The 23,461-nt window shown below is 35.8% G+C and overlaps 3 protein-coding genes across 6 annotated transcripts; all 3 read right to left on the reverse strand.

Annotated features, from left to right (window-relative positions):
• Window positions 1–1,844: 1,844 nt before the first annotated feature.
• On the reverse strand, window positions 1,845–7,392 carry LOC112756316 (uncharacterized). 2 transcript variants are annotated; one of them, XM_025804849.2, is made up of 7 exons: window positions 7,170–7,392; window positions 6,859–7,101; window positions 5,631–5,998; window positions 5,039–5,556; window positions 4,156–4,954; window positions 3,561–3,765; window positions 1,845–2,784 (listed from the first exon to the last, which is right to left on the reverse strand). In XM_025804849.2, the coding sequence occupies exons 3-7, from the start codon at window positions 5,775–5,777 to the stop codon at window positions 2,213–2,215; spliced, it is 2,241 nt and encodes a 746-aa protein (XP_025660634.1). In that variant the 5' UTR covers window positions 5,778–5,998; window positions 6,859–7,101; window positions 7,170–7,392; the 3' UTR covers window positions 1,845–2,212. The 2 variants fall into 2 exon arrangements, with proteins under 2 accessions (XP_025660634.1, XP_025660633.1); XM_025804848.2 differs by having other exon boundaries at window positions 4,156–5,556.
• Window positions 7,393–13,975: 6,583 nt separating this feature from the next.
• Window positions 13,976–15,900, reverse strand: LOC112754401 (guanine nucleotide-binding protein subunit gamma 2). 2 transcript variants are annotated; one of them, XM_025802038.3, is made up of 4 exons: window positions 15,059–15,900; window positions 14,817–14,869; window positions 14,330–14,374; window positions 13,976–14,230 (listed from the first exon to the last, which is right to left on the reverse strand). In XM_025802038.3, exons 1-4 carry the CDS (start codon window positions 15,170–15,172, stop codon window positions 14,146–14,148), a joined length of 297 nt encoding a protein of 98 aa, XP_025657823.1. In that variant the 5' UTR covers window positions 15,173–15,900; the 3' UTR covers window positions 13,976–14,145. The 2 variants fall into 2 exon arrangements, with proteins under 2 accessions (XP_025657823.1, XP_072075737.1); XM_072219636.1 differs by lacking the exon at window positions 14,330–14,374 and having other exon boundaries at window positions 15,059–15,874.
• A 797-nt stretch (window positions 15,901–16,697) lies between these two features.
• Window positions 16,698–21,979, reverse strand: LOC112754400 (peptidyl-prolyl cis-trans isomerase CYP63). Of its 2 annotated transcripts, XM_025802037.3 has the most exons (15): window positions 21,789–21,924; window positions 21,233–21,258; window positions 21,062–21,146; window positions 20,886–20,940; window positions 20,426–20,514; window positions 20,170–20,194; window positions 20,021–20,059; window positions 19,781–19,898; window positions 19,379–19,539; window positions 18,925–19,267; window positions 18,688–18,821; window positions 18,322–18,541; window positions 17,907–18,185; window positions 17,751–17,831; window positions 16,698–17,427 (listed from the first exon to the last, which is right to left on the reverse strand). In XM_025802037.3, the coding sequence occupies exons 3-15, from the start codon at window positions 21,143–21,145 to the stop codon at window positions 17,058–17,060; spliced, it is 1,998 nt and encodes a 665-aa protein (XP_025657822.1). In that variant the 5' UTR covers window position 21,146; window positions 21,233–21,258; window positions 21,789–21,924; the 3' UTR covers window positions 16,698–17,057. The 2 variants fall into 2 exon arrangements, with proteins under 2 accessions (XP_025657822.1, XP_025657821.1); XM_025802036.3 differs by having other exon boundaries at window positions 21,062–21,258; window positions 21,789–21,979.
• Window positions 21,980–23,461: the final 1,482 nt, after the last annotated feature.

Consider the following 23,461-nt stretch of genomic DNA (forward strand, 5'->3'; position numbering starts at 1 on the left):
ATGCGAGTAGAGTTAGGGTTGAGAGATTCTCAACTCGCGGGTAGCCCTACCCTACCCTACTCATTACCAGCCTAATCACCCCCACTATAATTGTTTTGAGGATAGAAGAGAAATGGTGAAGGATATTGCACACTGAAATGTTGGACCTGCATCAAGTGCTTGTTCTCTTCCTAAATTCAGAACCAACAAAAAAGAAGTTTGATAGATCAATTAGTTAATGTAATCATCCAGCAATTCCATACACCATAAAAATATGCACAATTTGTTCCTTGAAGTTGTATATAAACCTTAAGGGTGACGTTAGGTTAACATAAATAAATAGATAAACATTTTCTAATTTTCTCCAAATGCAATCATATATCTGTTGGTAAAAAAGTGGTTGGTATGATTATGATATATATTAGTCATTGTCATTCAAAACTCTGTAGCAATGATTGGATAGAATGAGATTATGTTAATTGTGTAACATGCATCGTAGCAGAGTAGAGTCAGTTAGCAAGGAGAGGAGAGTAGGGTCTAATGTCTCTCCAGTCAATAGCTCCATATCCACGCGTGATGCCCTTGGAGCCAACATGTTTTTCAATTCATCGTGTATTGCTACTGTTGCTCCATTTAGATTCACGATTTTTGATATACATGAAGCAAATCTGACAGTGCCATAATCACACCAATCATTCGTTTAATAAGACCTATTAATAATTTGCATCTATCCCTAATAAGACAGACAGTATTTTACATTTTTACTTACAAGCAAGCAATCAAATGATTCTGCTTCTTAAAGTCCACAAGGGCTGCATTCTAGTTGTACTCGTTCCAATTGCCACATATTGAGGGGAAAACCACAATCTTTGGTATTTGTATAAGCTCCTAGTTTTCTGCTTCTACATACTATTTTTAATTTGTTATCTCGTTTATTCAGAAATTAATGCCATGTTTTTCAATTCATAATAGTAATACAACCATATTTATGACGTCATTCTTTTCTGAGGTTAATTTAAATGATCAAAGTAACTTAACCAAGCGCCAAAACTTCAATATATATGAATTATGAAAGCACAAAACCGCACGTCCTTCAAAATTTAGGCGTCCTTCAATATATTTATATATTGTTATGTTTTTGTTTGAATTATTTTGTAAAGTGTGATTTTTTATTTTTTATTTTTTAAATGGGATAAAAAAATAGGTCAAAAACTACACTTTACAAAATATAACTATATTAGGTGTATACTAAAATTAACTATTAAAATCAATTATCAGTATAAAATATACACTAAAATATAAAAAATATATTAAAAATAAATTAAATTATACATATTTATACATAAATATATAACAATTAATTTTAGTGAATAATTTTAATGTATAAATAGTAGGATAAAATACTATTTTGGCCCCTAATGTTTTGAGTGAATCTTATTTTAGTCTCTAGCCTTTTGAAATAAAAATAAAATAGGATTCACCGGAAATGTTAAGGACCAAAATATTACTGTAAATACTCAAATAGTATTTTTATACAAAATAATTAAAACTTTTTGAGAAATTCATTTCCCTTTATTCACTATTCATTATTATTATCTATCCCAGAAATAAAAAATTATAGGTATATAATATTATTTTATATGCAATAATATATGTTATATACAAGTAATTAATTCAATAACTCAATTTTAGTATGGATATAGCATGTTGTTCATGTGATCTCATCAGTTTGGAGAAACATGATTAAATAAGCCTTCTTTCTGGTGTCCTGAGACATCAAGTTTGAAATTTTACGCTTTGCAATTTGACATTTCCATCCTTCTAGTACCCTTTTTTTTGTTTGTTAGGATTCACGACACCACACGTAACAATCATTAGAAGACATTTCATTTTTTCACAAAATTAACAAAAGGTCACCATTGTTTAGATTTGCCTAGATTTCAGGTGTGAAATTCCTAATGCAGCCAATAAGGAGCAAAAGGAGCAAAGCCACCTTTACCTAAAAGGAGGGTAAACGTAAAGCAAAGCAAGCAAACAACCAAAACAAAAGAAGCAAGCGCGCCAAAATTTAAACAAAGCGATCTTCTTCTCTTTCTTTTCTTTTCTTTTTTCTTTTTTGTTCTACTTTCTTTGTGTGTATTGTGTTATTGCTCACTTTGCTGCTTTCTTCTCTCTTCTCTTTTGTTTGCCCTCAAAATCCATTCACTTGATTCATTAGTGTTCTTAATTTCAATCAAAACAACAACTTCCTGCGGTACGCAGAGACTGATATGCTTTTGTTAAATTGAGGTTTCCTCAACCACGCAAGCTCTCTAATGGTTTCACAAATGAGGTCCTTGAACACGAGGCGCTCCATGTCTAACACCACATCTCCCATCTCCACATGGCGCTCTCCCCATTCGTCCACCCCTTCCTCCGCCACGTCCTTTCTAAGCACACCGCATATCACCTCGAACAGCTCCTCAGACACCTCCTCCTCCTCCTCCCTCCCTCGGATCCTCCGAAATTCCGTCCAAATCCGCCGCAACAGTGCCGTATTCTCAGCCCAGGAGGCCTCTTTCCAGGGCGGAAGGCGGCGGTTTCGGTGGAGGATTTCGCGAACTGTGTCGAAGATCAAACGTCTCCGAAGCGTGGAGGCCTTGGAGGTGTCGTTCCCCTTTAGGTACTGCTGCTTCTCCAGCAGAAGGAAGACGTCGCTGTCCTCCGGCAAGTGGTTGCAAGCACGCAGTATCTCCGAAACGTATAGGAAATCGGTGTCCTCGCTTGACTCATTCCACATTTCATCTTCTGAATCCCCTGCTTGCTCTGTAATTCAGTTATATTCATTATAACATTACTCTGGAAAAAACGTAAGCAAATTAACAAAAGTAACACACACAAAGATACGGACACTGTGTGTATATTCCATCCTGACACTGACAACTGTCAACCACACGTCACCCACAGTGACTCAAACTTTTTTACTTGGTAGTTGGTACAGTATGTAGACAGTTATTCTTTATCTTTATTAATTGAATTGAATTAAATTGAATTTGGGAGTTTGGTATTAAAAGTTGGAAAGGGGCATGATGAGGAGTGAGGACAGCAATAGCGAGGATGGCTGGATGGGCATCACTGCCACTCCCACTCCCACGTGATTGTACAATTGCACTTTAGACGTAGTCAATGAACCAACCACGTAGGTGTCCCAAGTATCAAGTCATTGGTCCACGAAGGATAACTTTGAATTCTAATTGGGAACCACTAGGACTAGTCCCAATTGGCGAGTAGGGTTTAGGGTAGAATAGAGGCTAGAGGGGGTAGATAGATGGGATTGAAGCCAGAGAGGACAAAACATCAACTGTCCTTGGTTGTGGAGGTCGGGTAGGTTGGAGTTGTGACTAGTGAAGGAAAGGAAAAAAACAGTTTTGTGCTTAAAAAGGCCAAGACATGCCTTACCCCCAAAACGTCACCACCACCATATTAACTCTTTCCTCTGACTATGAGCACACACAACCCTAACGCTACTAAAGTGAAGTAATGATGAACCTGATAACGACTTATGTGTGTACTGCTATAATAATACGTCTATGTTCACTCACCTTTGTAATCAATGCACCGTTTCATCACCGGGGATGGCGAACACGACGACGACTCCTTGTAAAACGACGAGTCCAGAACCGATACCGGACTCGGTTGTTGCGACTCTCCTTGCCCTGATGCCGTTATCTCCGCTATGCTGTTCAGCAGCTTGTCGCACCTCTCCAGTAGACTCCTCCCTTCCCTGTTCTCCTCGATTTTCAACCTCTGCATCATAAACACATCATCATCATCATCTCTTTATAGTTTATGCACTACCAAAACTATGTAAAACAAACAACGAAGTTTGGCAAATTCTTTGGTGTCGTTTAATTTGATATCGAATTTCTCAAAATTATCTTTCAAGATTAATATTAAATATTTAAAAATGATTTATTTTTATATTTTTAAACTAAATAATATTTTTTTAAAATACTTTAGCAATCATCCGAAATATCCAGCTAAATTAAATAATAATCATAGATTCTGATTTCAATTGATTCTTGTTATTCAAATCTACGATTCTTCTTATAGGAATTTCTCGATTGGATTAATATAAGTATGATAAGTTGACAATAATAAGCTTTAAACATCAAAATAAGCGTTAATTTTGCATACCTCTGTATCAGTCTGTGAGCAAGTGCTGAAACTGCTCTCTGAGACGGTGGAATATGCATCCTCTGCCGCTCCCATCGCCGCTTTATGTTCCTTTTGGAAAGTCCCTCTTCTCATTCTGGGCGATCGGCTCGTCACGTGCTGCTCAGGTGCTACAATCCTCGAGCTAACTCTAACCGGAGCAACTCTTCTGTTAATACCACCGGAGTCACCACTCACCTTCCGCATCCGGTTCGGGCTCCTCATTTCGCTCTCACCGCGCGTCGCAGAGCACAGGCTTCTGGCCCTGGCCTGAGACACATCCCTCATGTTGCCATTATCAGTTTGGCGCCTCGGGCTAAGTAATATCTCATTGTTTCGACGAGCCCGGGGACTGTACCCGAAGCTGGAAGGCGGAGGAGAATCATTCCTGAGCCTACCCGTTCGGTACAAGACTGAACCGTAAGGCCTCTCTGGTTTCATCAAGACTATAGGAGAGTCGTTCCCTTCCAATACAAGGTTCCGGTGGTTGTTAATCGTAGACTCGTAGTTGCGGGAATGGAGGAGACCTTTGAGTTGCACAGCCTCAAGGATTTGCTTGAGCGTGTCTAGATCTTTTGAAGGCTCATCGATGCCTCGCATCTTCACCCTCCGATCGAACTCGCCGTAGATAGATGCACTGTGTTGTTTGGTATCAGGGAAAATGTCAGCGGAATCGTAGAAGCTCTTCCTCTGTACGGCTCCCCTGTTTCTGATACTGATATTAGCTCTGGTTGGCTCTGCCTTGGCGTTCCGTACGGTGAAAGCTTTTGGATCTGAGAATCTGCCATTGCGTTTTAAAAATGCATTGGTATCAAGAAAATTATCAGCATTATTACCGGACGATGCACTGTCACGAGAGCTTAACTGCTTTAGCTGAAAACCGTTAGGGTCGAAGAAACGGTACTGGTACTGATACTGGTTCAGGTTCAGATCTCTAGGAAGCCTAGACTCCGAAGCTGATCTTCGGAGCTCGGATTTCAGCTCCGGTTCAGGATCCGAGTCTTGGGAAGGCTCGTCCAATCCCATGAGCCTTGCAATGACGCTGGTGGATCGGCGCTGCTTGTCCACGTCAGCAGCAGGAGATTGTGGCGTGTTGTTGTTGCTGCTGCTGGTTCGGATCTGCCTCGGGTGAAGCGCTCCTTTTGCGTCAACGACGGCTCTGCTATCCAACGAAAGCCTCGGAGCCTCCCTGGAAAACTTCCATGGAGACCGCGTGCCTTCCTTGACTTCGAATGCGGGAAGGGGAACGGGAGTCTTCGGTCGCGGAGTTGTAGCTTCCGGCGTGGGAGGTTGCGTCACGCGCTCCGGGGTGGACGGTGCGTGTGTCGATTCCACGTCAGACACAGCGTTGTTGTTTTCCGGCTCCGGTGACGTGTCGCTTCCCTGCAAAATGAATACAAGTTTGTTAAAACGACGTAGCATTAGAGTGAAAGAGGTTTGTTTAGGAGAGTTTATACGGGAGGGAGTGTTTTGGCGGAGTAGATGCGTTTTCCGGCGAGCATGTGGTGGCGGTCGAAGATATGAAGGAAGCCGGCCATGCAACCCATCTGCTTCTGAATCTGTTTCTCGAGATCGTGGTGGTCACGTGCCATTCCTCTCGTCATGTTTATGTCACTCAAGTATGAAGAAGCTTCCTCCCTCTCACTCAAGCTTCCATTTCCATTGTCTAAAGACACAAAAGCGAAGGAAGAAAGGTTTCTAAGTCGGACTCCCGCTTTTCTCTTCTTTAAACACCAACAAGCGGAGACCACTTTCTGTTAGGTATGTTAAATTATACTTTTGCCCTTCACTTCTCTCCTAAATGCCAAACGGATCATGCCAACGCCTATACCATAAATATAAAACACCAAAATTATTATTCTATACTATATACATGTACTACTCCTGCATTAGTTTCGAAATATAATATTGTTTTCAACCAGTGATGTCATCCAATTTCCAGTTATGAATTTATTCTCTACCTAAACTTACAAAGTTTTAAAATGATTTTGGGACGTGGTAAAATTACATTTTGCTTGTTTTGATATTTTGTTTTTTACTCGTAAACTTGGTTTTATCTATGTATAATTGGATAAAGTTGAGCCAATTTACTAATTAAGAAATAACCTCAACTTAATTAATTCATATTGCTAGCAAATTGTCTCAATTTGAGCAATTTACTATTATGGTTTTCGATCATAGGACATAACGTAACACGGTATTATAATGAACTTCAAAATATTGCTGAATATGAGCAGAACATATACTGTTGCTTCTTAAATTTAATATAATGTTGTTAAAGGTTGCTTTATTAGTTTAATTAAGTATACAAACATCTTACATTAATACAAAATCCAAAAATAAACTGCACCAAAAATGTATGTAATATATTATCCGTTGTCTAACTTAATTATTGTATTCGATTTTTTTTTACGACTTAAACTCATGCCTTTAAAATCACTTATTTCAAAACTTTTGTTCTAATTGACAACACAACATGGCATCAAAAAATATCATTGACTTGGCTCTAATATTTCAATGCTTTGTTTCAAACAAAGAGTATTCAAATTCAAAAACGGTGAAAATTCAAGTGCAGTTGACTTCATGTAAAGTTAATAGTTAAAAATTGTTAGACGAAATTTTAGTCAAATCAATCAAATTATCTAATAGTTTTCAATTATCAACTTTACGTAAAATCAACTGTACCTGACTTCCTCGCTTTAAGAAATTACTCGTAGTCCGTTTACTCTTTAGAACAAAAGAGAAAGGACTTTGGTTTGAGGTTAGAAATTTATATTTGAAAAGTCCAAGTGTGTATCGTTGGGGAAGTAATTGGTTTGATCATTTATGGCTTAGCACTGAAAAGTGAAAAGGAAAAGGGGGCGCCTGCTTTACTTTTGCAATGTTGATAACACTTGAGATCCAGGTCTTTTACTGGAAGCACCATCCCTGCACAAGGGCCAGCGTGAGCAATGCCCTCTACCTACGTGCCACAAAATAATTAATACTAATTGTACCTTGATTTATGTGCAGTCTGAGTCCCAAACTAAACATTAATAGCCGTTGATAAGGCAGGCAAATTTAAGAAGCACCAAATTGGAGGCACAAGGATATATGAGAAAATGTTGGTAAAGGGGGTAGGAGTACTAAATTAGAAGCAATAGCAATGGCAGTGAAGTGAATCATTAGCACAACTAACGAGGAAACAGGGGCAAGTGGAAGAGAAAGTCCAAGTCCAACCATTGAGGTTAGCTACAAAAAAGAAAAAGGCGCTAACACAAATGTTCTCAAACTAAACATTCCACCGCTTCTTCTCATTTTTTATTTAATCTTGGAGAAAGAAAAGCGGTGTATGTAGTGGTGGTCAGTCACCGCTTCTGGAAATCGGAGTTTAGACTGCCACGTTGCAGGAAGGGGACGTGCCACGTGAGCAAATGAGAGAATAAAGGACAAGGAGAACCGCTTACATAAGATTAGACAGAGCAATATTGCAAGTGTTGAGTTATGGAGTTAATTAATTAATTCACAGTAAAAACTCAGGTGTAGTCGACTTCATGTGAAATTAATATTTAAAAATTGTTAGATAAAAATTTAGTCAAATCAATTAAATTATCTAAAAACTCTCAAATATTAACTTCACATGAAATCGACTGCATCTGAGTTTCTACTTTAATTTATGGGGTTGCGTAGGTGAATTAGAGGGGAAGGAATTAAACACACGTCAAAATCGGGGGAGTTATTTCACTGCTGTCTTCATCATCATCATCTTCATATATTGCTAACTGTTACATATACCCACCTATTCATCAATTAGAAAGCGACGTTTCTGCTCCCGCTCACCTCCGACCCTTTAATTAATTAGCCTCTCTCTGTGTTTATGAGACTTATTGTTATTACAAGTTGTTCTTGTGTAGAAACTTGGTTTTAAGGTATAGTTGTTCTACTTAGTCTTTGAATTTGACTTTCTTTTGAGTGAAATGGAATATATATTGCTACAAAGAGACTCTAATATTTAAGTTAGAAAAAAATATAGTAGATATGATATCCAAAGAATAAATAGCATACCAATAACTTAGAGTCACTTATATTTGTAGAATTGTTGTGCTCGTAAGTAGTTATGAATATTTGCAAGATTTGTGGATAGTATTGGCCTGATTTTTTTGTGAGTGATTTTTTACTTTGAGTGAATAGTTTTGTTAGTAGGTTTAGTTTGTTTTTACTTTATTCATTACATGTTAATTTATCACAGAAAAAGAATGAGGAGTGAATGGAATATTTACAATGAAAGTTTAGGGAATATTAAAGATATAATTATTAGTGTTATTTTTTTTCCATCAGTGTAAGTTTTTGAGATGAATGGTATCATGACATGGTATTAGAGTTTTAGATCTGAAAGGTCAAAAGTTCGATTCTTGGTAAACCAAAAAAACAGGACTCTTTATCACATGTTAATTGATTTAGAGAAAAATAAATGGAATTAATTTTACATAAAAAATTAAAAAAAATTATAAAATAAGAAATTTATTAATTTAAAATATTAAAATTTTAAATTAAATATAGTGTTTTCTATCCTTTATTTTCTCGTTGGATTGGCTTGTCAGCACTGAATTCCAATGTAATTCATCTATGGATTAACATTCCAATATTTTCGCTTGCGTAAGTTCTACGTTGATAGTAAATCTGCATGCTTATTGAATTGCGAGTACTTAATTCATTTGTTTGATTTCTTTTTCAAGTACTAGCTAGTAATCTAGGCCTATAAATTTGTGATTTAGGGATTCCTAATTCAACCAACTTGTTTTAAAAAACCTATTAGCATGCATCTCAGTGCACAGTAATTTTAGTGATATATGGGCAAGCATTAGATCCAAGAAAAAAGATCACACTGTTCGGAGTTCATATAGTAGCATTGCATGCTTTAGACTAGTTACTATACATGCTGCAATTAGAAAATCCTAATCCACTCTGATCTGTTTGAGAAAAGCGCACCTAATCAATTTGGCATGCAAATTGGTAGTGGTGTTCTTGTTGCTAAAAGAGTAAGCATAGGAAGCGTAACTAACTAACTTCCATGTATCAATATTAGATTATTAGTACGTAATCCTAATTAATTAAGCACGAGATACTAAATCATCAATTGGAGCTAGCACCTATATCCGATTGTGCTTGGTGTCAATTAGGATTAGCTAGCATAATCTAAGTTGTTTGAGAAAAGAAAATTACTTACTACATATGGTATATGTTCGGTTGCTCGGGTGAACGGTGGTTCGGATGATGTTGGGTCTGGAGCAACTAGTTGTGAGGGAAATTTGAGTCTAAGTGCGAGTTCCACGAGGAGAAGGGTTGTTTGAGTCGTCGGTGGGTCGGCAGGTGGAGCCACCTGTAAAGACACTCCTATGCTAAAGTCAGTGTCTATACAATGCGGCAGCTAATTAGGGTAAAAAGTGACGCATCTTTGGGGAGGAGTAGACCCTTTCTCATTCATACTCTATACTCGGATGAGCTCTTTCTTTCAAACTCGTACGTCTGAAAGCTTCTGCTAACTGTTCAAGTTTTCAGTAGATCATGAGGTGACACGCGAATCATTTCTAGACGTAGGTCAAATATTCGGTGGCTTAGAAATCCGTAAATAGACCCATAATTCTTGTTGGACCGGGCCAAAATAGTATAGTTACTATAGTATATATACACTATGATAGTCAATTTGTACCTTCTCCTTTGACCCTTAATCAAAGATATTATATACACACAATTAATTCTTAATCACATATATTTGCACGTTAACAATAGTCATAATCTTAAAAGGAAAATACTACTCCACATGACATGTGTTGATAAAAATAACAAATGCACAATCACATGCATGCCTAGCTACTATAAAACTACACTTACTTATTCAACGAATTACAAAATAAATTTACAACGTTATTTCGCGAAGCTAGCTAGCTAGGCCGAAACTGTCCTATTCATATTCAAAGCCTCCTCTCGCATTTACTCATAGCGACAATACAAGTATGAAGCCATGTATAATGTATGTACTTATCTAAGCTATCTAATAATTGAATCATTTCTAAAAGCTTGTGAAATTCTTGAGTAAATATATATAATAGTAGTGTAATATATTATTATTGTAGCAATGAGATGATTGGAGCAGAAAGAGATATAGGAATGCTGAATCAATTATGAAAGGGAAAAGGGAAAAGGGAAATGGGATTCTGATTCCTCTATCTAGGGTTCAGTAGTTGGACCACTTTGAAGACTGTTATTCCTCTCCCCAATTCACATGGATACTTTGTTTCTTTCATTTTATTATAAACAATAATAATCATAACTCCATTCTGCAAAATGTTCATTCGATTCCTCCGTTTTGTATTGATTTATTACCCCCATTCATTGCAACAATCTCTATTTATTCATTTTATCATTACTTATTAGCTTTTATGTCTTTAGGTATCATCGTACGTAAAAACTTAGGTGCAGTCAATTTTATGTAAAGTTAATAACGAATAGTCGTTATATAAAAATTTAGTCAAATCAGTCAAATCATCTAACGACTCTCAATTATCAACTTTACGTGAAGTCGACTGCACCAGAGTTTCCACCTCATCATATTCATTAGTTACAGATTAATGTAAGAGACTAATATTTTTTATTAATATTTTGAGGCAATACTTTATTTTTATATTATTAAAATTTAAAATTTAAAATTTAATATTTAATATTTATGATTTAACATTAATTAAATGTTAACTGAAATAATAAATTTTGTTAGTTATATAATATTATTCTTTTCCTAATAAAAGGGAAAATTTCAAACAAAGTTACTATCATTATGAGTAGTTGGCATCTCTTTCATCTAGTTAATAAGAACATGTAATATTGTATGACTAAGCATATCATCTAATCCTAAAACATAATTAAATTTGTGATATTCAAAACAAAGAGAGAGAGAAATGAGAATGAGAACAGAGGCTCACTAACATTCACATGGCTTTGCCCAGTAAAAGGAAATAAAAGAACCAAAATATAATGATAACTTGTATGAAGCTAAGGAATGAAAAGATATATCTCTACGCATGCATGCACATGTTTTGTGGGAGAATAAATTAAAGTATTGTGTTTTTATCATATAGGATTTTGTTCTTATCAACACCACAATATATAAAAAATAAGAATTTGGATGGTCTAAATTTTAAATTTGTATTTTAGAGGATAAAGTATAATTTTTTATCTTTGAATAATTTTTCTCTCATATTTATTCTTGATCTCACCTATAAAATAAATTGTAAGATCACACTTTATTCTCTAAAATGAAATTCAAATTTTAGAGAATCCAAATCCAAAAAATAATACGATATATTCAAATATTTTTATAAATTAATTAAGTCTAATCAAATTAAATAATAATACTTAGAATAATATTAATTATAATTAACTTTTATTATATTAAATTAATTTAATTAAACTTAATTAATAAAAAATTTTTAATATATAACATTATTCACATGAAAAATGAAAAAAAATAGTCTTATCATAAAATATGAATGATATCCAGTTCATAGCAATGCTATATAGGAAGTTACACACAATTTAATCAAGGGTATAAAAATAAATAATAGAAAAACAGCTCTATATTTTTCAATTTCTATAATTATCGTGTATTATAGGGTATAGATTAGTAGCTAGCTAGTAGAGTTGAAGATTAATTAGTGTTGTGTGTAGCTGTATATATAGCATTGACTAGGTATAAATTTCATTCCCTAGCTGAAATATAATTTCCAAAGGACTCATCATATAAATGAAATAAATAAAATGTGAATTAAACTTTGGTTATAAAGAATAGTTGTAGTCATGTGCTTCCATCAGCCATAACCAATAATTAATTAATAGCTGGCTGGAGCTGCTTGTTTGTTATTAGCACAACTTTACTTTACTAATTACTAGTTGTTGGCTCGGTCTTCCAAGCACTTGGTGGATAATTCTCCTTAATTAATTTAACTAGTATTAATTAAGCAAGACAACGGTACCTGATTTTACAATTTAATATGATAGTAGTACTAGTATTATTCAATATCATATAATAAAGAACAAGTTTTCTGTGAGTACTTTTTAAGGTAAATGTATTTTTAAATTTTTTTTGCTTTTGTCTTTTTAATTATTATCATTAGAATTTTTTTAACTAAATTCATATAATAGATATCTACTTCATATTCATGGTCATGTGGCCGAGTGGCTATTCATTGGAGGCTGTGAACATGGTTCATCCTATAATCACCATATATATTAAGGTTTAGTTTCCCATGATTAATTAATTCTTATTATTATAATAATTAAGCTTAAGTTAGTGGTTTGCTTTTAATTAATTTGGGATGCATAACAAGCTGACGTCAAATGAGGGATGCAATCGTCAGAATATGTTATATATGTTCCTGTAGTGAAATTGAGAGTTTAACTAATATATATTTTATTGGTATATGTAAAAATTATTATTCGTAAAATTTTAAGTTTTAATTTATAATAAGTACTTTAATTTTTTTTAAAAAATCAATAACCTTAACATATATTCCTAATTAATCTTAAAACAAAAAACACAGAAACTATAAACCGGATCAAGAGCGGATGGATTGGAAGCAGGGCACAGTAGTGTCAAAGAGGGGTCAAAGACCCCAAAAAGAATAACCAAATTGGGTTGGTCGAGTGGCTCACTCGTCCGCTTAAGCAAGTATCGGGGATTCGAATCCCGCCTTGTGCATGTAGCAACCCATTGGCCAACGGCAAACCCTTAAATGGAATTTAGATTCGCGACGAATTAGTCATTGACCTGTCGGGTTGAGGGATACTGTGGGAAACCAAAAAAAAAAAAAAGACCCCAAAAGAGCAGCAAAGGATTATTAGTAATTAGTTAAAAAATACTACATGAAACGTTTCAACCATAAGATAATTGTTGCACTTAGCAACCATGGTTTCAAATGAAACATAATTTGGCTGATGTCTGTGTCCTCCCATTGTTTCTATCACAATTTACTAGCATTTTTTAATTTTTTTTACCAATAAATTACTACATCTATAAAGTAAGATTCAAACTCTCGACATTAGTTTAAGCGCAAATTAACCATTCTTTCTTTTTCTATTTTTGGTCATGAACCATTTATCTTTATCTACTACCTTTTCATTAATAAATCAATAATCAATCCTCCAAGCACTGCCCTCTCTTGGCAGTTTTTCTTCTATTTTTTTGGGTGGGCAGGAGGCCTTGTGTTTGAGCCCATTTAAGAGAAAAGAGCATAGCTAGATATACCCATAATCCATGGATGAAGATGAGGACATCCTTAATAAAAGATATTAACTTAGGTCGATCGAGTATTCATCTCGCTTGTCTGTTCAAACAAGAGTCGAGAATTCAAATTCTGCGTTGTGTATACAGTAACTTATTTGGTCTAATGTATCTGAATAAGCTGCATTGGATTCAAATACCCAAACATGGTCTAATGATATTTATCCTCGAAAAAGAAAAAAATGGAATGAATTGATTGTAAATTATTAAAAGATTTTATGATTTTCGCATCCTCTAATCTAAAGAAGAACTTAATTGTTGGAAAAATGAAATTTTCATGACAATGACAAAACCATCTGATATTATTTGAGAATACAAATTTTTGTTAGACCCCAAAATTGATTTTTGTTACTTGAATCGTTATCAAAAAGAATCAAATGATTCTGTTGATATATTTGAGTAATTAACCATTTAATGTAATTTAGTATTTAAGATATTTTCACAGTGAGTCAAACTTTTAATTGTGCTGAAGCCATGAACAGAGGAAGAGAAAGGAAAAAGCATCTATTAAGAATGTGCTTATAACTATTATGTGGTCCTTTTTATGCAGTGTTTGTTCAGTTACATGCATAGTCTTTCTTAAACAATGAAACCAAGGATTTGTTCGTTAAAAAGAATAATTGTACTTGTACATATCCTCAATTACGCTCTAATTAAAGTCATAGAATCAAACATGTACATTCGTGTGGCTCCTGAGGACCTTCAAACCATCGATCCCATAACACGTTTACTGCTCCATGGATTCTGTTATCAAACACATCTAAATCATCATCATCATCATCATTATTATTATGCATCAAAACACAAATTGAAAGCATAAACAGAAGGATAATGGAAAATTACTCGGGAAGAAGTGGATCAGGCCTACTTTCCACGTTTTGCAGCAAACTGAAATTTAAGCCATATCAATATAAAACTTCGAGTGAATACCCCATTCGACCCCCTGACAATTATCTCGACAACGAGACCTCCAAAAAAAAAAATACCCAATCTGGTACTTGATCTTTTTTTTGGGACAATTATCTCGAAACGACAACGATGCCTCCAAGGAAAAAAAATTACTTAATCCGATCATTGATCTTTTTTTTGGGACAGATTAGCTCCTATGCAAAAAAAAAACCAACATTAACTTTTTTTTTTGGCACAGGGGCCTTGCTGTCCTTTCAAGCAGGAGTCGGGTTAAGTTTTTTTTGTCAGGACGATTTTGGATTTTTCTCTAAAACTTCTAATTGAGACAATAATTAGTTCATCATCACCAATTTCAACATTCTTCTTGTATTATATATCAGCAATTTCTGATTTCATCTTTGCCCAAAAAAAAAATGCTTACCCTATGCATATGATTGATACATTATCTGCTTTCTCAAGCTCTTCCAATTCTTCCTGCATAGTTCGAGAGAACAGAGGAAATGAATCTAAAGGACAAACGAGAACAGAGCAATTCAGAATTTGCAAAGAACTTTGCTTGCAACAAAATTAGATTTCACTTTCCAAGTAAGCAAATCAAAATTAACAACTTTTACCCATCCCCATTTCCAAAAAACAAAACTTTATAAGATAGAAAGGAAGAACCTGAAGGAATTTGATGTCTTGATCGAGGCGCTTGAGTTCTGCAAGAATCCTATGCTTCCCTGTTTTCTCAGACACAGTCGTCGTTTCAACCAACGACGCCGTTTCTGACGCCATGCACAGACACACTGCTTCAGATTATTGGGAGATATTCACCTCATTCAATACCTAAAATGCTATCAACACACTCAAATCGTCTATTCCATTCACCGCACTTCCTTTCTACTCTTCAAAAACACGTTTTCTTTTCTGTCCCCCTTTCCAATTTGCATTCCTCCAACTAAAAAAAGCAATCTCTTTCTTTTATCTATTTGGGATCTTTTTGTTCCCTTTTCGTATTTTCATGTTTTGGCTCTCATGGTATGGCATTTTATTATTTTTATATTTTTTAAATTTGGTCTTTTCAGACAAAATAAATATGAAATATAACAATAAATTGATTGATTTAAAATGGACTCTACCTGAATTTCTACCATCAATTTGTGTAATCCATAAAAGTTGAGTCCGAGTTGGAAAAATTATTGGGTATTTTCATAATCAAGTAGTTTTTAATAACTAATTCTCAAATTTATTTCTTATTATTAGTGAGTTAAAAGTTAAAACATAAAAACTTTTGATATTCAAAAGTTATTTGATAAGAGATACATCTTCTTCTTCTTTTTTTTTTTTTTTTTTTTTTTTTTTTTTTTTTTTTTACCTTGGAGATAAAATGGATGTGAAAAGAATTAGAAAAGGGCACCTTTCGGTCGCAATGAACATCATAGTTTTTGGTTTGCGTTAACCCGGATCGATGCACTCAGTTGCAAAACATAAAAGATCAAAACATAAAACATATTGTTTGTGTTAAGTAGCTTTTCTTGTTGGACCCACATATAAAAAAGTAGAAAAAAAATCCTAAACAGCCCTAAACTTTATTTTTATGAGATTGATTAACTTTGTGTCAGTATTTTGTTTTTTTTATGGAACTAATCAGTTCCATAAAAATAAAGTTAAAAAGTTGGGTTATAAAAATAAAGTTAAGAAGTTGGGTTGGATATTTTTTTTTGTTAAAAGCCTCATAGTCCTTTCGAGATAATTGTGACTTTTGAGATAATTGTGAGAGGTCGAATTGGATATTCATTCTACAAAATATCTTGGACTGCCCAAACAAAAATTCTACACTAATGACTCAAACGATTGGGATATATAAAAGATCAAATCCAAAAGTGTTTCTTGATCAAAGAATAGTCTGCTATGAAAAGCTACTTACAAAGGCTTCTTTTAGCAGACACAACGAGGGTACAATGGATTAATTTCCTGTGAGGCACCCTAGCTTAAAGACTCCAATCTCCATTAGAAATTACGAGAAATTCTTTTATTTCTAATAAATTTAAAGCGTACACTTTAAATATCTAATATTTATATTTTTGGCATCATCTATATTCATTTTGCAAGATTTTTTTCCTATGGAAAATGGGTATATAGTCTTCACCTGAGCTAATGTGTGCTCATTATTCCATCTGAACTATAAATGAGAAACCGAATTGTATTGTTGATGATGATTATTTGTTTACTCTATTTTTTTCAGCAAAAGCATTGAAAATGGAAGAGTGAGGTAGAACACCAATGACTAAACATTTCACAACCAAAATGAGACACGTCAGAAACAAATGGAGAAATGTTATCATGTTCACAAATTATTCTCAAGAAAATAATGAGCACAACAATGCCAGCTTAAGATAATGTACAATTGGAACCAGTTTAAGAGGCGTCTCTTAAAAGTTTTGGCCCCAACAACCTACTTGAACTAAACGGCTTCAGGAGACTTGGTGACTTGGTTTAAAGTTAAATGGTAACACTTAAAATAGGCTCTACAGGTTTAACATCCTAATTCAACTAAGGACAAGCGGATGAATAAGCAGACAAAAATTATGGCCGCAATGCCCAACAACTGGATATTTTTATAGGATGTATAGCAATTTTAGCTCCTGTCAAGGCTTGGTATTTACTACTAGCACCATACCTACGTTGCCCCAGAATCAGGACTTGCATCTCCATAAGAAACTAACCCCTTTTGTCCAGACAGTGAGCTTGATCTAGACCTGCTTCGAGATGATGTCCTTTTATCATGTCGTCGTTTTGGTGGCGTCGCATCAGGTGATCTGGAACTAGAAGATCTGTTACTCCTGGATTTGGACCTTGACCTGCCTTTGTCCGGAGAGGGTAGATCATTACGAGGACCAAGTCGGGATTTCAATCTGTCACTTATTGGAGGCCTCCTGTCTTCAGGACTAGGACTACGTACTGGACTCTGGCTGCGACCATGGTCTCTAAAACGGCCACGCACTGGACTGCGAGAGATGCTCCTACTTCGACTTCTTCTATTTTGGTATCTAAAATAACAAGTATATGAATTAAGCTTAAGCACTATTGTTTTCCATTTTTGTGTACTAGATTCCATGAGAGAAACACTACTTGTTTATATTAAAATGCAATTACAGGAAAACATAAGAAAGGAGGACAAAGGTATAGTATAAGAGCACAATAACCATGAAATGCAGTTATAGTTCGAAGAAAAATTAGTTTAATGAAGCATCCATCATACCACAGCATGTGCATAGACAATTCCAGTTATATATGGTTAAGATCTCGTTATGTAACAAATAAAAGGTAACAAGGGATAACTACGTGACGGCAAATGAGAGGGAGGAAGCACCTTGGACGGTTCCCACCCCTTGGTGGGCTCCGGAAACGTCTTGGAGGGGAGCGCTCAGAATATCTTCTGTAGCTTGAGTTTCTAAAAATAACATAAAACTGAGAACAATATGCAACATGTTCCAAAGAATCTAGCTTAGCAAAATGATATAGGCACCTGTCAAAGTTCCTTCTAATATTTCTATCGCCATAACGATATGCACGGGGAGAACGTTCAGGAGATGGAGTACGATATCTGCGTGCAAAGGCATAGCGCTCTGTAAAGCCACGTCCTTTTTTTATACGCTTAGGCATACCATGTGGTGAAGGACTTTTCGAAAAGCCCTGAGTTTTGGATGCTGGTTCAGATGCTTTTTGACCAGGACTAGCCAATACATTGTGTCCCTGGTTTAGCTCCCCAGACTTCCCAGCAGGACCTCTTCCAGGACTTGCACCTCTGAAAGAAAAAAGGATATGACAAAAATAAGAAAAACTGGAGATGCATTCTTATAATAGGATGGAGTTGACATTTAAATTGTGCAAAATTTCAAAAGATTTCGAATGAGATAATATAAAAAGCCAAGAGGTGAAACCTATTCTGATCTGAATCATCTGAATAGGTCTGTTGCTTAGAAGGTTTACTAAGTTTGGCCCGAGTATCATGCCCATTATTCAGAAGTTCATCATTTTCCGGAGACAGTTCACCTTCTTCATGTGATTCCTTGTCCACAGTTCTTCTAGCCTTAGTATCCATCCCTTGTTCTGAAATAGTTTTACTTTTTATAGGGGGACTAGAAGATTGCTTTCCTGTGTCTGTACCAAGAGCAACAGTAGCTTAGACAGCAATATCTACATAACATTACTCATAAATGTCCTTTACTCCCCCCAGTTCGTGTTCAAAGAAAGGGGAAAGGTGAGAATATGAGGACATGTACAAAAGAATGATACACATAACATACCTAAATTCCTTTCTGGTTTATTGTCAGCAAGTGCTTTAGATCTAGAGCCACGACGATCAGCCTTTTCCTTGCCAGAACTACTGCCACTAGCACTAGAACTTTCACTTTCTGTATCACTTGAATCCTCTGAACTCCTGAAACAGGTAAGTAGTTCAATTAAAGCAGTTATCATGCAAATTCTTTGAGGGACAAACATAAGAGACCATGCTAAAGACTAGTTAAACCTCGAAACGATACCATTTGGACTTGTGTCTTGATCTTCTACTTCTAGCGTGCTGGCGCCTTCTATGCTTTTGTCCCTTTCTCCTCTTCTTCTCATGCTTGCGCTTATCCCCCTTCCTCTTCCGATGCTTTCCATAGCTAGAGGAACTTGAATCAGAATGGGATGGATCTGATTCAAAATCTGAATCTGATTCAGAATCTGAGGAATAACTGTCACTGCTACTACTATCACTATCTGATGTTGAGTATCTCTTCTTCCTTCTCTTAGTATCTTTTGAAGTTTTTTTCCTTCTACCCCTTGATCTTTTGGCAGAACCATCATCAGGAGATACAGATTTCCCTGATTTTCTCTTTTTCCCTAACATGAAAAAATATAAATATATAAACATTACAAAAAATTTATGAGTTGCAGCATATAGAAACAACCACGTTATAACATCTTCATCAATGTTTATTTTTTAACAAGTACCTTTGTCCTTCTCAACAGCATGCTGGACTTTTGTCTCTGAAACTTCACCACAATCAATAATTTTGACGGGCTGAACAGGTTTCCCATCAGAAGATCCCACCAGCTCAATTTTCTTCAGGATGTCCATTCCCATGACAACTTTCCCAAAAACAACGTGTTTACTATATGGTGTGAAGGTATTATTATTTAAAACCGCAGCATTTGACAAGGAAAATTAGAAACTATAACTTTTCAGAGCAAAATGAAAACATAAAAGAAGGCCACATAAAACAACAACAGTAGCAACAGAACTGGAAAACAGGCTTCTGTGCAAAATTCTAGGCAGATCAACAAGTAATCCAGATTTGGTGCACAAATAAGAACATATCAAACTTAAACAAAAAATATGGAAAGCTTCCATACCCATCAAGATGTGGTTGGCGCTTAAAGGTAATAAAGAACTGAGACCCATTTGTGTTAGCTCCACTATTAGCCATGGAAAGAACACCAGGTCCATCATGTGATAGTTTGAAATTTTCATCTGCAACAAAGAAGTATTTGCATGTAAAGAATATTAATAGATCATTAAACCAATCGACAATAAGTGATATTTCCTTTCAAATTTTGAATATTCATAAACTTCCTCTCAGATAGTAAATTTACCTGCAAATTTTCCTCCATATATACTTTCCCCACCAGTGCCTGTCATCAGTCAATGGTTGCTTTTAGAAATCTTGGTAAAGGATAAAGAAGTCAAAAAGCTGTCTACAAGATCCAATGAGAGGGGCAAACCATAAAAATAAAAAGCATACCATTGCCCCTTGAAAAATCACCACCCTGTCAAGAAAAAACGGGTGAATTATCCGATATTGAAATGAGAAAATAACGGAACACTCATGTGCACACCAAAAATGATGCAAAGGCCAAAGGCAATGTCAATGCTGTCACCTCACAGCCACAAAATTAACTCATAAACTATACAACTCCAAGATGACAAGTTATCTACTCAAGTACTCCATAATTAGCTTATAACAATCATGAACAGAATAACCATGAAGGGCAACTTACTTGAGCCATAAAACCTTTAATTATTCGATGAAAACTTGTCCCTTTATAATGCAAAGGTTTCGCAGTGGATGCCCCAATGCCCTTCTCCCCTACAAACAGAAGACAGAACATCTACAATAATAGCCTGAAAGATACATGTTAAATTTTTTTCCCCTTTTCAGAAAGGGTTACCTTATAAATCCATTTAGTAGAAGTTAAGATCATGCATCATTCAACTAATAAAAGATTGCAAAATTATAACAATGCCTAGTCCATATTCATACAAACATTTTAAATTCTGGACCTTTACCATAAGTGTCTACCTAACCACTGAACCAAAACTCCTTGGTCAACAACAAGAAGCTCGACGGTTTAACATTAGAAAATTCTCATACGAATTATGTTTTCTCCAAGCAGGACCAAACAAATAAAGAACAGATAGAATTGTAAAAGGATATGTATTTGAATAATATAAAGATACCTGTACAGAGTGCCCGAAAATTCTCAGCTGTCTTGGGAACAACACCAGCAAAAAGCTGCACAATTTTAAGAGCATAAACCTCATACAAGCCCATGATGCCAAGTATTTCAACTATATATAAATATCAGACAGAATGCAAACAAGAAAATTTTCTGTTTCAACTCAATAGTCAATACCTGTATTACAATTCTTTCCACAGGGTCCCCACCAATTGAGACATCAAAAAACACCCGAGGATCCTTTTCCAAACCCATCACCATGCTAAAAGTACAAGTCCGGATCACGTTAGAGTAAGACAACAATCACAACTCAGAAGAAACGTTCCAAAGAGGTGTGTCACAACTCACAAAAGTCACTCCCTGCTCATGTTGTTCTGTTGAAAAGAAACAAGGTGCTATTGTTACGCATCAAAGACAAACAACTCTCAAATATCAAATTAGAAATTATGGTCGGAGGAAATAACTCGAGCCTATTCAACAAGTGCACAACCAGCGTCCCTACCCCAAAACATCAATTTCTTTTCTTTCTTAAGAATCGTCGTTACATATGATCGAACAATGATACAGTCAGTGATAAATGGTGCTAGCAAATCTTCTAAAAAAATTTCAGCAAAAACGCAACAAATCCTGAGGCTTAAACCCTAAACCCTAACATGAAATGTCCATTCAATGTGCGGTGAAAGTAAAGTTCTTCAATAACCATTAAATCATACAAAAGGTAGCGGAATGCAGGTAGCAATGCGATCAAAAAAAAAAACCTAGATCGAAGCATTAATTGGAAAGAGCATTTAGAATCTCAAGTATCCAAAGAGATAGCTCTGTGTTCTAGAAAAGTGAGCTTCATATTCCTGCTTCAATGAGTTAGGGCATGCACAGAGAAAGAGAAAGAGAGAGGAGAGCTAACCAGCGTGAAGGAATCAGGAATGGAGACAAGTACAGTCTCTGCTCAGTAGCACAAGAAAAGGAGATTCTCTCTTTCGCATTTGAGCTGAGCTGCTTTCACTGTAAATTAGGGACAAACTTCGAAGAAGAAACCACAAACTACAAAGCAACATGCTCCATGTATTGTCGAAATGGAACCCAAACTAAAGGCCCAAAATAAATGGAACCTTGGCCCAAACTAAACAAATCCAGGCCCAGTTAATGTGTGACAATAAAACAGAACGGGTCCAGTTAAAAAAAATGGTAAACGTTTGTGACAAATGATTTCGCACTATCGAATCACTAACCAAGGGCTCTTAGCCCCGTTGTAATTAAAAAAAAAAAAAAACAAATCATTCATCATGTATTTTTTTTTTTAAGTTAGGAGTGATTATACTATTTGAACTATAACTCGTTAGTTATTTATATTTTATGTTTATGTAGCATTTTCTTATGAGATTATATATATGAAAATAGCAGAGAAAGAGTACGTACTCAAGGAGAATGAGAGAAGGAGAGAGCGGCGGCGAGCGGTTGAGGGTGAAACACGGTGAGGAAGATGGCCATGCCATGGGAAGAGATAAGGGGGAGAGCGTGGGTGGGTGTGTATCCGGTGTTAAGGAGGATTCTTCTCAAGAGGGGTTAGAAAAGTCATCCAAGGTCTCTTTTAGAGATAAAGTCATTGGTGCAGAAAAGTCTAAGGCCTTTGCATTAGTAGGGTCTTTATGTGGGGATGGTATCACGACGGTGACAGGTAAGCAGGGTGATTCTCGTCCACCAAGTGTAAGTTTTACCAAGGAGGCAAAGAGCTGTCTAGCTGAATTATAAGGAAGACATCATGATCAAGGTGCTGGATAAGCATTATGGCTACGCGGCTCTCATGCATAAGCTTCGGATAGTATGGCGCATCAAAGGAGGGTTTGATTTGTTGGATGTGGGGTTTGGATATTTTTTGGTTAAATTTGATATTGCTGCGAATCGTGAGAAAGTCATTCTTGGTGGCCCGTGGTTGATAGACGGTCACTATGTTGCAGTAAAGCCATGGGATGTGGATTTTAGGCCATGCGAAAAATCATTTGGATCAACGCTGGTATGGATTCGAGTCTCGGAACTTCCAATTTGGTGCTACCAGGAACAAGCAATGCTGCGAATTGCTTCTGCAATAGGGATTCCGGTGAAAGTAGATTTGGCTACTAAGCTTGCAGAAAGAGGAAAATATGCCCGAGCTTGTGTTCAAATTAATCTTGAGTTGCCTGTAATCAAACATATTATAGTGGAGGGTGTGACTTATGAAGTGGAGTACGAGAGTTTACAGTTGATTTGTGCTACTTGTGCACGGTATGGGCATGATAAATCGTTGTGCATGGAGAAGGAGTCCTTGGAAGGAAACGGAAATTTCTTTGGTGATGAAAAAAATAATGAAGCCCCGACATTAGTGCCACACAACAATCATGAGATTCAACAAGAGGCTGAATCAGAAGCTCGTGATTTGGGTGAGAATCCTCGTAATTTGGGTGAGAAATTAGGAGTTGTTAAAGGGAAGGATGTAGTTACGGAATCATTGGCTCCTCACGTGCCTGATGGTCATGTTAATGAGGCATGCATGGATGATGGAGAGGGCTGGCAATAAGTGCTGCGTAAGGGAAAATTCACAAT

Source organism: Arachis hypogaea, chromosome 16, assembly GCF_003086295.3.
Source record: "Arachis hypogaea cultivar Tifrunner chromosome 16, arahy.Tifrunner.gnm2.J5K5, whole genome shotgun sequence".
Classification (NCBI taxonomy): Eukaryota; Viridiplantae; Streptophyta; class Magnoliopsida; order Fabales; family Fabaceae; genus Arachis; species Arachis hypogaea.

Bases quoted from the DNA above. Each gene is read 5' to 3' on its own strand.
- LOC112756316 (XM_025804848.2), bottom strand. From the start codon at position 5,777: ATGACGAGAGGAATGGCACGTGACCACCACGATCTCGAGAAACAGATT. The intron at 3,766-4,155 runs GTATGCAAAATT...TTTATGATGCAG, and splicing joins GCTCACAGACTGATACAGAG to AGGTTGAAAATCGAGGAGAA. The intron at 2,785-3,560 runs GTGAGTGAACAT...ACTGAATTACAG, and splicing joins ACGGTGCATTGATTACAAAG to AGCAAGCAGGGGATTCAGAA.
- LOC112754401 (XM_025802038.3), bottom strand. From the start codon at position 15,172: ATGGCGTCAGAAACGGCGTCGTTGGTTGAAACGACGACTGTGTCTGAG. The intron at 14,870-15,058 runs GTTCTTCCTTTC...CGAACTATGCAG, and splicing joins AAGACATCAAATTCCTTCAG to GAAGAATTGGAAGAGCTTGA. The intron at 14,231-14,329 runs GTAATTTTCCAT...GTTTGATAACAG, and splicing joins CCTGATCCACTTCTTCCCGA to AATCCATGGAGCAGTAAACG.
- LOC112754400 (XM_025802036.3), bottom strand. From the start codon at position 21,145: ATGGTGATGGGTTTGGAAAAGGATCCTCGGGTGTTTTTTGATGTCTCA. The intron at 20,941-21,061 runs GTATTGACTATT...AAAATTGTGCAG, and splicing joins TGGAAAGAATTGTAATACAG to CTTTTTGCTGGTGTTGTTCC. The intron at 18,542-18,687 runs GTATGTTATGTG...CTCTTGGTACAG, and splicing joins TAAACCAGAAAGGAATTTAG to ACACAGGAAAGCAATCTTCT.